The sequence below is a fragment of the Symsagittifera roscoffensis genome, chromosome 2 (genome assembly GCF_963678635.1).
Source record: "Symsagittifera roscoffensis chromosome 2, txSymRosc1.1, whole genome shotgun sequence".
NCBI lineage: Eukaryota > Metazoa > Xenacoelomorpha > Acoela > Convolutidae > Symsagittifera > Symsagittifera roscoffensis.
This window is the reverse complement of record NC_087063.1, coordinates 35,744,810-35,756,999: the sequence shown is the minus strand read 5'-3', so window position 1 is coordinate 35,756,999 and position 12,190 is coordinate 35,744,810. Positions and strand designations below refer to the sequence as shown.

At 34.9% G+C, this 12,190-nt stretch overlaps 3 protein-coding genes across 3 annotated transcripts in view; 1 reads left to right on the top strand and 2 right to left on the bottom strand.

Annotated features, from left to right (window-relative positions):
- Positions 1 to 12,190, top strand: part of LOC134840334 (prefoldin subunit 3-like) — a 207,453-nt gene that overhangs the window by 69,311 nt on the left and 125,952 nt on the right. The gene's annotated exons all lie outside the window — the stretch shown is intronic.
- On the bottom strand, positions 4,219 to 5,830 carry LOC134840264 (uncharacterized). The gene is made up of 3 exons (XM_063856011.1): positions 5,436 to 5,830; positions 4,823 to 4,980; positions 4,219 to 4,590 (listed from the first exon to the last, which is right to left on the bottom strand). The coding sequence occupies exons 1-3, from the start codon at positions 5,577 to 5,579 to the stop codon at positions 4,380 to 4,382; spliced, it is 513 nt and encodes a 170-aa protein (XP_063712081.1). The 5' UTR covers positions 5,580 to 5,830; the 3' UTR covers positions 4,219 to 4,379.
- LOC134840193 (uncharacterized) lies at positions 6,068 to 7,797 on the bottom strand. Its single transcript, XM_063855910.1, has 3 exons — positions 7,279 to 7,797; positions 6,666 to 6,823; positions 6,068 to 6,340 (listed from the first exon to the last, which is right to left on the bottom strand). Exons 1-3 carry the CDS (start codon positions 7,420 to 7,422, stop codon positions 6,130 to 6,132), a joined length of 513 nt encoding a protein of 170 aa, XP_063711980.1. The 5' UTR covers positions 7,423 to 7,797; the 3' UTR covers positions 6,068 to 6,129.

The following is a 12,190-nucleotide window of genomic DNA, read 5'->3' as shown; positions in this document are numbered from 1 at the left end:
TTTTGCATCGACGTCTAAATTCGTTTTTGTTGGTCACGTCTAATTTGCTTTTCGTCTTATTTCCTAGGCCCCGTCCAAAACAACTGCGACAGCTTGCCGGACTAGTTGCCTAGACATTTACCATCATAGTATTCGTCGCAGCGAACGATGGTTTGTGGTCAATCGTTATGCAATATTGATGCTTTTTCAAATAACTTGGAGTGAAAAAAAAAGACTTAAAATACAATTTTGTCAAAGTCAAAAAAACACCATTCGAATTTGCTGTAAAAAGTCATCTCAGCCATCAAATCAACAGAAAGAGATAAAAATCGATGATTTGAGGTCAATCGTTATGCAATATTGATGCTTTTTCAAATAACTTGGCATGAAAAAAAAAGACTTTAAATACAATTTTGTCAAAGTAAAAAACAAACACTATTCGAATTTGCTGAAAAAAGTCATCTCAGCCATCAAATCAACAGAAAGAGATAAAAATTGACTGAAAACTCAACCATTTTTCAATATCTTACAAAAAAATTTGATTTTTTTCCTGTTGGTTTTTTGGGTGGTGGGATGGCTTCATTAAAGTTTGGAGAAAATTGACAAAATTTTTTCGAGAAATTTTTCATTCCAGATCAATTGAAGAAGCTTTAATGTTGCACTCCGTTTGAACCAAAACCATCGTTTGACCAAAAACCACGTGGGGGGATAAACTAATCTACACCGTAAATTTTTGTTCTCTTTCAGAAGGGACGTATTATTGAGCCGAACTGTGATTGATTCAATTTGTGGAAAAATAACAATATATCACTCAATTAAAAAATTTTAGGTTCAACGGGAAAAAATTTCTTCAACGGCCAAAAACTCAAGTGAAGTGGTATGATGTCAGAGCTTACTTTTGAAATCAGAGGTTAAGCATTTTTTTCCAGTTATTGTAAAGCATTAGTTTCTACACAAATTGTATCCAGCACGAATATTTTTCTTCATTTCAAGCCATAGCTGGCTGAAAAAAATTTGTGAATGACCACGCCAGACACGGTTACAAAATTGATAGTCATAATGTGGTAAATACAATATAGCTTTGAGGTATGTATAATAAAAGTTTCATTATCACCAACGATTAGCAATTTTAAAATACAATTTTTGAAACGTCAGACCTTTAAGCTTAAAAATAGTTTAACTGGTTGCATAGGGACAATTTGTCTAAGATTGCCTTCAAATTGTTTTGGTGGAAAAGTTGAAATAAAAAAATGAGAAAAAAAATATTTTTTTTCTCAAAAGGATTCGAAATTATACTGAAGCTACCTACTTGTTTCCAAAAACTCGAAAAAAAAATAAAACCATGTACTTCCAAATATTGGTTCAAATGCAAAAAATAAGAAGAAAAAATCCAAAATCTAATAAAAATAACCAGTTGCTTTGCAAGTATTGCAGAATGTTTCGACCACGTTCTTAGAAAAACTACAAAAAAACTTTTCGCTTGAAGTTTCAGCGTCAGTTTTTGTGCGTGGTGTGACTAAATAATTTCACAGACTCGCTATCCATAAATTTCCATAGAATTTTGATTGGTTTTGAGGTTTGCTACGACATTTACCTACTTCAGTACTACTTCTTAAGCGTAAAGCATGGTTAACTTGCGGAGCGGTGGTGAAGTTGCAAAATATCCGCCGCTCATTTGAAAGTTCGGTAGCGCGAGACTCACTATGTCCGATGCTGGATGCTTGTTGGAAACATAGCCAACAAAGATCTTGAATAAGGAACGCACTAACTGCAGTTATTTGAAAAACGCTGAGTAGTTGGCATATCGTTTCTTTCGCTCGTGCATAAATCGCCCCAACTAATTGCAATATCATAATATTTTGAAATACAGTCCTATCTAATCAATTCAACGGCAATAATAAAAAGTTGAAACATTTTTGCTCCTATATGGACGGTTCTAGGATTTTCAAAAGTTTTGAATACATTTTTAGTCCAACCAAAAAATGATGTTGCAGCTCTTTTAAAGCACACATAACTTCAGGCTAACTTCAGAGTAATTTCACATACATTCAAGACCTGTTTCTGATTTGAGGACTGTTACAGCTTTTACAGGACTGTTTCAGATTTTGATTTCAGAATAACTTCATAATTGAAACAGGTCTGAAGCATTTCTGAACAAGAGAAATTTTCCGTTCTGAAACTATCCTGAAGATCACCTAGTTCAGACCTTATGTTTAAACCGCAGTAAACTCCTCCGCCCCCTCTGCGCACCAGTCCAGACTCTGATGAATTGAATGAATTGATTGACGCAAGCACCTGGATAATAAACGAGCATTACAGAATAATTGATACAAACAGGGAAGCCTACGCATTGTACTTGAGTTGAAATTGGTAATAACACTTGAGTAGCTTTTGGTTATTTTTGTAATTGAAATTACTAACTGAGTGCCCAGTAGACCTGTAGATAAAAGTGAGTCTGCGAATTTGATTAGTATCGCCAATTTGAGTTTGAGAGAGTGCTTTTAAAAATAATAGATTTTACTTATTTCGTTATTAAATTTAAGATGTTTTTAACGAACTCCCCCACCCCTAAATGGTCAGAAATAGGTATAAAAATTAGGACTGCCTTGTTTTATTTAAAATACGCGTAAATCGACTACTGTCAAGATCGATTGACCTCTGGCTTAGCATCAAGGAAAGAAAAAGTCAATCATTCAATTTCATGTAAGGTTTTTGAGGAAAACATAAATTTGACGGAATGTCTTCACGACTCATGGGGTTGGGTTAACCACGACGTTGTTTATTTCTCGGTCACAAACATATTTTTTCTCCTGATAAGAAAAATATAATTTTTTTTTCATAGAAAAACTCAGTCTATCCATAAATTTCCATACAATGAAAATTTTCAAAATCGTTTTCAGGTAATTTCACGTTCGCATAGATTTTCGACCTGAAACTTTTGTTGATATTCCAGCAAGCTCAACCGGTTTTTTTCTAGGCACTACAAATCATAAACTTATAAAACTATTTTTAGGCCAAAGATATCACGGGCATGTATCGGATAAAAGGGACGCCCCTTCTGAAGGATTCAATACCCTGACCACCCAAAAGCACTCATTTACGCACTCGTTTATGGGTGACCAATCCTAAAATTTTCTAAATGCACTTTTGGCGCCAAAAATAACGAAATTTTATATGTGCAGAAGACTCAAAAAGTTTTGAAAACGTATTTGTTTGCCTTTTTTTGAAGCATTTAGTTGCCGCGAAAAAAGTTATGACAAAGTTTGGTTTTTTAGTATTTTGGGTTTTGAAAAGCTAAAGAAAGGCGGGCAAACTTTATGAACTATCAAAAATTTATCTAAATAACTAAAAAGTTACAACAAGAGCACTTCATTTTTGATCTAACTGTCGATATATATTGTTCGGAAAGCTTTTAAGCATTGAGTACGAGTGTATTTCATCAAGCGATTTTCGATATTTTATTGTGGTTTTTTTTTTGCTGAGAGCACCTAAGAACGAAAAAGTTAAGCGGTACAAGTTATTTTTTTCTCAAAAGGATTCGAAATTATACTGAAGCTACCTACTTGTTTCCAAAAACTCGAAAAAAAAATGAAACCATGTACTTCCAAATATTGGTTCAAATGCAAAAATTAAGAAGAAAAAATCCAAAAACTAATAAGAATAACCAGTTGCTTTGCAAGTATTGCAGAATGTTTCGACCACGTTCTTAGAAAAACTACAAAAAAACTTTTTGCTTGAAGTTTCATTGTCAGTTTTTGTGCGTGGTGTGACTAAATAATTTCACAGACTCGCTATCCATAAATTTCCATAGAATGAAAATTTTATAATTTGCTTTCAGGTAATTTCACGTTCGCATAGATTTTCGACCTGAAATTTTTATTGATATTCCAGCAAGTTCAACTGGTTTTTTTCTAGACACTACAAAAAATAAACTTGAAAAACTAATTTTAGGCCAAAGATATCACGGGCATGTATCGGATATAAGGGGACGCCCCTTCTGAAGGATTCAACACCCTGACCACCCAAAAGCACTCATTTACGGCACTCATTTATGGGTGACTAATCCTAAAATTTTCTAAATGCACTTTCGTCAAAAATAACTAAATTTTATATGCGCAGAAAAAGTACTCAAAAAGTACTTGAAAACGTATTTTTTGCCTTTTTTGAAACATTTAGTTGCCGCAAAAAAAGTTATGACAAAATTTGATTTTATAGTATTTTGGGTTTTGAAAGGCTAAAGAAAGGCGGGCAAACTTTATGAACTATCAAAAAATTATTTAAATAACTAAAAAGTTACAACAAATGCACTTCATTTTTGATCTAACTGTCGATATATATTGTTCGAAAGCTTTAAGTTTTGAGTACGAGTGTGTTTCATCAAGCGACTTTCGAATGAATTTTTAGAGGAGTTCGTCTTCACTGGACTGAACATGAGGCACTCTTTTGAAGATGCGTCTGGTCTTGTATCCATTGCACTCCTCTGTTAGTACCATGTGGCCTATTGAGTCTACCTCCCGATACAATCGAGCAGATGGCACCTCTCCATGTTCGTGATTAAGAGTCTGCTTCAGAATATTGCCCCCTTCCAACAGTTCAAATGTAGACACGAACCTAAGATAGAGCTCGAAACTGGAGACCAGAAAAAATTTCCAGGAAAATAATGGGTGTTTCCTCTAAAATAAGCTGAGAAAGCTCAGAGTTCGCTGCATATACCCCTCCTCCCTCAATTTTTTCCATATCAAATGGAATCTAGCATGGGTTATAAGCCAGAAAATTTTAGGCTTCACTACAATTCGATCCTCGAAAGTCGATTTACAAATGAGTGTCCTTTTTAAAGTATTACCTTTTACCGTCAGGTCGAACCAAAAGTTCAGAAGAGATTTCGTCGATTTTGAAGGGACCCCACACGTATCGTAACAGACTGAGGCCAGAACGAGCACTTCGCACTATGACGTAATAGGATTCGGCCTCGTGTCGTGACTCTTTGATCCTCATGATGACCTTGAAATAAAATGCGAAATCAAATCCTTCCCTTCCATCAAAACGTTTTTGGTTGCCCAACCAGAGAGAATTTAGGTTGTTTTCAACTACAATCCACCTGAACGAGTTTTTTTCCCACATGAAAGGAGGGGTTTACCTGTGTCAGTAAAAGAGTTTGAAAGTTTTTACTTTTGGGAAATGGCATATGAGTTTAAACACCACCAAAAATGGTAGCACCACTCTTCTTACACACTATGAAAGCACAATTTACATTATGCAAAGGTTCAGTCCTTAGATAAAGTGATGATGCTAGTGACCCCATGTCTGTTTATGAATGAAAACATACCATTTTTAATCGTTAACTAAGAAAGTAATTCGCTTTTGATAGCTAATAAAGAAAGTAAAGCTGCATGTCTTCCTGTCCTCTTGAAAATACTCAAGTGTGCGGTTGACATGATTAATGCTTGTAATGTGACCTTGGCTCGTTTGATGAGGGGCTGGAAGAAGTAGTTCACCTTCCACTCACTCAGGAACCTGTCCTCGTCCCCCTCGTTCTCCAGGGGTAGCATGATCTCCCACGTTTGACAGAACTTCTCCATCCCATTTTCCCGTAGACGCATCGCTTCTTTCACTATAGTACTCTTACTGATAAGTATCTAAAATTTACTCAAGTGTATTCTATCATCGCAGTTGTAACATATGCTGAAACCGTTCCAGCTGGTTGAGAATGATGACGATATTGAGAAAATCCTAAAGCAAAGTATAACAAACAATAACAAAAAGTTGAACTGGTGGTAAAATGTGATTAAATGCATCACATTTATCTTATTTTTAAATGTCAGAGAGGACCAGATTTGAAGGTCTCATAGCAGCCCTGGGACTTTAGTGTGACGCCTCATGGATTTGGTCCGAGAATTTTACAACCAGCAACCATGATAATTTGAATCTTAAGAAAAACAAAAACTCAAAACACAAAAAAACTCAGGTGGATCAGGTGGAAGCCCTGAATGTTCCTACTGCCCTTGATGAAAAGTTTTGATAAAAAAACTGATGGCTTTATTTTTGGTCAAATATACGAACTATTCACCATGTTATTTTACACCATGTTATTTTACAAAGAGAATGTTTTGAGTACGAGTGTATTTCATCAAGCGACTTTCGAATGAATTTTTAGAGGAGTTCGTCTTCACTGGACTGAACATGAGGCACTCTTTCGAAGATGCGTCTGGTCTTGTATCCATTGCACTCCTCTGTTAGTACCATGTGGCCTATTGAGTCTACCTCCCGATACAATCGAGCAGATGGCACCTCTCCATGTTCGTGATTAAGAGTCTGCTTCAGAATATTGCCCCCTTCCAACAGTTCAAATGTAGACACGAACCTAAGATAGAGCTCGAAACTGGAGACCAGAAAAAATTTCCAGGAAAATAATGGGTGTTTCCTCTAAAATAAGCTGAGAAAGCTCAGAGTTCGCTGCATATACCCCTCCTCCCTCAATTTTTTCCATATCAAATGGAATCTAGCATGGGTTATAAGCCAGAAAATTTTAGGCTTCACTACAATTCGCTGCATATACCCCTCCTCCCTCAATTTTTTCCATATCAAATGGAATCTAGCATGGGTTATAAGCCAGAAAATTTTAGGCTTCACTACAATTCGATCCTCGAAAGTCGATTTACAAATGAGTGTCCTTTTTAAAGTATTACCTTTTACCGTCAGGTCGAACCAAAAGTTCAGAAGAGATTTCGTCGATTTTGAAGGGACCCCACACGTATCGTAACAGACTGAGGCCAGAACGAGCACTTCGCACTATGACGTAATAGGATTCGGCCTCGTGTCGTGACTCTTTGATCCTCATGATGACCTTGAAATAAAATGCGAAATCAAATCCTTCCCTTCCATCAAAACGTTTTTGGTTGCCCAACCAGAGAGAATTTAGGTTGTTTTCAACTACAATCCACCTGAACGAGTTTTTTTCCCACATGAAAGGAGGGGTTTACCTGTGTCAGTAAAAGAGTTTGAAAGTTTTTACTTTTGGGAAATGGCATATGAGTTTAAACACCACCAAAAATGGTAGCACCACTCTTCTTACACACTATGAAAGCACAATTTACATTATGCAAAGGTTCAGTCCTTAGATAAAGTGATGATGCTAGTGACCCCATGTCTGTTTATGAATGAAAACATACCATTTTTAATCGTTAACTAAGAAAGTAATTCGCTTTTGATAGCTAATAAAGAAAGTAAAGTTGCATGTCTTCCTGTCCTCTTGAAAATACTCAAGTGTGCGGTTGACATGATTAATGCATGTAATGTGACCTTGGCTCGTTTGATGAGGGGCTGGAAGAAGTAGTTCACCTTCCACTCACTCAGGAACCTGTCCTCGTCCCCCTCGTTCTCCAGGGGTAGCATGATCTCCCACGTTTGACAGAACTTCTCCATCCCATTTTCCCGTAGACGCATCGCTTCTTTCACTATAGTACTCTTACTGATAAGTATCTAAAATTTACTCAAGTGTATTCTATCATCGCAGTTGTAACATATGCTGAAACCGTTCCAGCTGGTTGAGAATGATGACGATATTGAGAAAATCCTAAAGCAAAGTATAACAAACAATAACAAAAAGTTGAACTGGTGGTAAAATGTGATTAAATGCATCACATTTATCTTATTTTTAAATGTCAGAGAGGACCAGATTTGAAGGTCTCATAGCAGCCCTGGGACTTTAGTGTGACGCCTCATGGATTTGGTCCGAGAATTTTACAACCAACAACCATGATAATTTGAATCTTAAGAAAAACAAAAACTCAAAACACAAAAAAACTCAGGTGGATCAGGTGGAAGCCCTGAATGTTCCTACTGCCCTTGATGAAAAGTTTTGATAAAAAAACTGATGGCTTTATTTTTGGTCAAATATACGAACTATTCACCATGTTATTTTACACCATGTTATTTTACAAAGAGAAACTTTTTGCATCTAAAACTTATTACTAACTACAAATTGCTTGCTTCAATTCGGTTTGAATTATTCAATTAGCAGCTAGCGCTGTAATAGGACGAAAAAAATTGCAATTTAATTTTCCAAATAGGCCCAAATGCTGAATAGGCCCGAATGCTAAATAGGCCTAAATAGACCCAATGTTGACCAAAAGTTGCCAAAAGTTGCCAAAATTGACTAGCCTCATTTCAATTTTTAATTTTTGTGATCTACCGCTTGCGCGTGTTTTAAGGTTTATAGTGCGTTAAATATCCCAAATTGACCAAATTAGCAATTTTCAAGCCAAATAACTTCACAAAATTAATCACAGGTGATTGTTTTTATATTTGAGCTCTTAAAAAACATCCGTTTTCAGATGTTATAAAAAGTTTTTCAAAACACTTCGTTGAAAAACCAGAAATCGACCGAATAGAAAAAACCACTCCAAGCCCAAATTTTCCGGACTTTCTTCGAATTTCGGAAAAACAAAATTGCTCTTATATGATGGCAAAGCCTTGAATAACTCCACCGCCATTTAAGTGATCTCTAATCATTCCTGAAGTGATCTTCAACCATTCCCTTAGTTTTCGCCAAAATTAAGCAGACAACTTCAATAACATTTGTTCTACGAAATCCGAAATCAAGCAAAAACAGTCGGTTGCAATGCAAGTAACATAAAATGTACCAGTCACGGATAACTATGTGATAAAAAAAACGTTTTTTGGAACATTTCCATTCATTGTTAGAACGGATAGCGGGTAGACTTTTTTCGAACCACAAAATGGGAATTGAAGTCTCAGTTAGATTTTCTGGACAGCGGGGACATAATTTTTAAAAGTTTGCATTGCAACTCAAATCACGACAGGAATTCGAAATTATATAAGCGCCGATCCTTTACAAGGTATTCTTTGTAAATATCATTTTTAATTTTGCGTGAAAATAATCTAAGAAAACTTAAAGTTAAATGATTGTCCTGAATTATCGGAGCACTATGAGAGGCTGGTGATTGTCTCAAAACAAATTAAGAACCACAATAAACGTACTGGAACCTGATCTAAACTACATTTTATGATTGGATAAATTAGATATTTTACCAATGTAAAGTATTTAATATTAACCAATCATGATCCATCTAACTAACAACCCACTTATTTGTAAGTGCTGAAGTTACTTGTAATTTCAGCACCAGAGAGATTTGAATTTAACTTAGAAATTAGTTGGACTCTCCCGAGCACTTCAGCAGCCGCAATAAACCAGTATACCCTAGATCTATTGAGCCTAGCAGAGACTAGTTAAACAACCTGAGACTAGATAGTATAAGAGTAAGATTAGGATCGGTATTAGACTAAGAAGTTGCACGAATCTATCCGGCCGAAAATAAGATAGCGTGACGAGCAGACGGTGTACCCTATCCGAAATTACTCTATGAGTTATACACTCCAGTCCTAACTCATCTGGTGCGACCATAAGTCTCGAACAAGACCTTAATAGCTTAGAATTAACCAAAATAGATTAGAAATTAGACAAAAACATTTACAAAATGTTATACGACAATAATTTAATCGAAATGTCTCTACGACTCAATAGATCAGAGCCAATATTCCGAACCATAACAGAACTACCCGGAATTGGAAGAAGACCTCGAACCAGAGACGACATACGACAAAGTAGAAACTTGCCATATAGCTATATGATAGTTAGGCAAAAACCAGAACAAACTTTTATATTTAGAATACTACTAGCAATGAATTTAGATTTTCATTTGCAAACATAAGAGCTTGAAGTTAATCTTCAAAATCATTTCAGGCGCTAAACAAAATTATTAATATACAATAACGATTGATAAAAAGATCTAAGATCGTTTTCCTAAAACTCTGCAGTAATATACAAAACATGTTTGAAAAATATTTATTGAAAAATAAAAAATAAAAATTAGTAGCATGACAATAAATGGTTAGTAATCATAAATCATCCTGTTGTTCCAGCTCCATCACCTAAAACATAACAGCAATCATAAACCCACTAATATCATCAAAACACTAAATCTTTCCTTTACACACATTTAAAATTTTATTAAAACTTAAATTCACTTAATTTTAAAACCAGATCATCAAGGCTTATCCTTGGATCTTAAATCATTTTCTACTTAATTAAATTTCAAATTTGATCATCAAGGCTTATCCTTGGATCAAACAGAACAACTTTGTTCTCCCCCACCCACTTAATTAGTGTCTAACGACCTCAAACGTCGATTCACTACCCAACCCTTTCTAAAGACCTAAGACTAATAGAAATTTTTAAACAAAACTAATCATTCAAATTAGGATAAACAGTGAAGAACTTCGGTTATTCATCCTTCACTTGACCCCCCCTCTTAACAGACCCAGGATAAATCTTAGACTTAGTAAGTTTAAAATAGTATCTAACGAACTACTCGCGTTCTAATTATACCTGAACCTTGTGGATCGATTTACTATTCTCCAACCCTTGAACACAATCACTACCCCTAAGTAAGATTAAGTAAGTTAACACCTTAACTTATACTAGCCACGAGAAAGTAAAAAATCATTCTTCGGAATCGATATACTTTTCTCTCCAACCCTGAACAAATAAACCCAGGTTAAGCTAACCAAAAAATCGTAAGAACTAACAGTTTAGGAAAATAGAAATCATTTAACAACCTTTTGCATCCGTCATCCTAAACCTTATGTCATTTAAAAACCTAGGAAATAAACAAACAATCGTTTTACACAATTGTGAAATAGATAACAAAAAATACGACCTTGTAATCACACCTCATACACAAACAGTTGGATACATTCGAACAAAACGACAAACACTAAAAAGAAAAATAATAACGAAACAAAGACAAATAACACGAAAAAGATTTTCAAAAAATCGAAACGCATTTTCAGAATCAGAAACCAACAGTTTAGACGAACTTTACAAACTAAAAGAATCAATAGATAAAAATTGCCCACTTCACGATCAATTATATTTTTCTGACTCAGAAACAACTTCAAATTCATCAAAAAGAGGAAAAAGAAGAATAAAAAAGCAGTATAAACACAAACCAGTACATTTATACAATTGGAATCAACCAATTCGACACATTAATAATTACATATTAACAGTCATCGAACGAAAAAATGAGCTCAACGCACACCCCAGGTGACGAAACCCCAGATGATGATGAAATCTTTCCTTTTATAATAGATGCAACCACTGATAGAGGACAGCATATATTTTGCAAAAATTTACTATTAAATTTATTTGAACCCGGAATCAGTCCATGTAAAACAGAGTTCCCAGATGTAAAAATCAAAAGACAAATCATAGACCACTACTTAAAAGATATATGCAACATAACACAACAGTATGGAATCTACTCCATAGAATTCACCTCACCAAACCATAATAATAGAAAATATACAATTCAAACAGACGATCTTGATTTAGAATTTTCAAAAGTTTTTTCAGAATATATAAAAAGCATCCAATATCATAACTCACAAAGAGCAAACTCCATATTCACCAATGAAGTTTTCGCAATAATATATAGTTATATTTCGATATTAGAAAACGAAATCCCAATAACAAATGTCTCACCGACAGAAACATCTAAACATTTAAGAGTACGACATGAAATCACACTACTCTCTAGTTATTTAAACATCATTAAAGAAAATTTCACGAAAGACGACGTTTCACAACATACAAAACACGATCTACAAAAAATTTTGGCATGGTTCATAATAGATTATTTCACACACAATATTGATTTAATTGCACAAGCAAGAAAAAATTTTAGACCCCAAAACTCGAACGATGATACCGCTATCACAGAACAATCAGATTATGTTTGGGACCCCGAATGGTCTCATCCCGCCTTTATAAGCTTCCCACAATCAATCTCAAGTCAAGCAATAAGTACGATATCTTACATAAGAGATTATGTAAAAATAATACCATTCACCATTGATGCAACACCATTAAACTATAATACATTTTTGCCCGATACACAAAATAATAGTTTAAACTCTACAGTCATACACAATGAAAACCTCAATGGAACTAGGAATCTTACTCAACAAGATATCCAGACACCATCACACTTCATAAATGAAGAAATTGTACACACAACAACTACACAACAAAGTATTTCACCAATACGCCCAAATTTAACAACACCAAGAAATACAAATCCTTCACAAACACAGGTAACCTTACAATCAACCGTTAAACCTTCGGTTG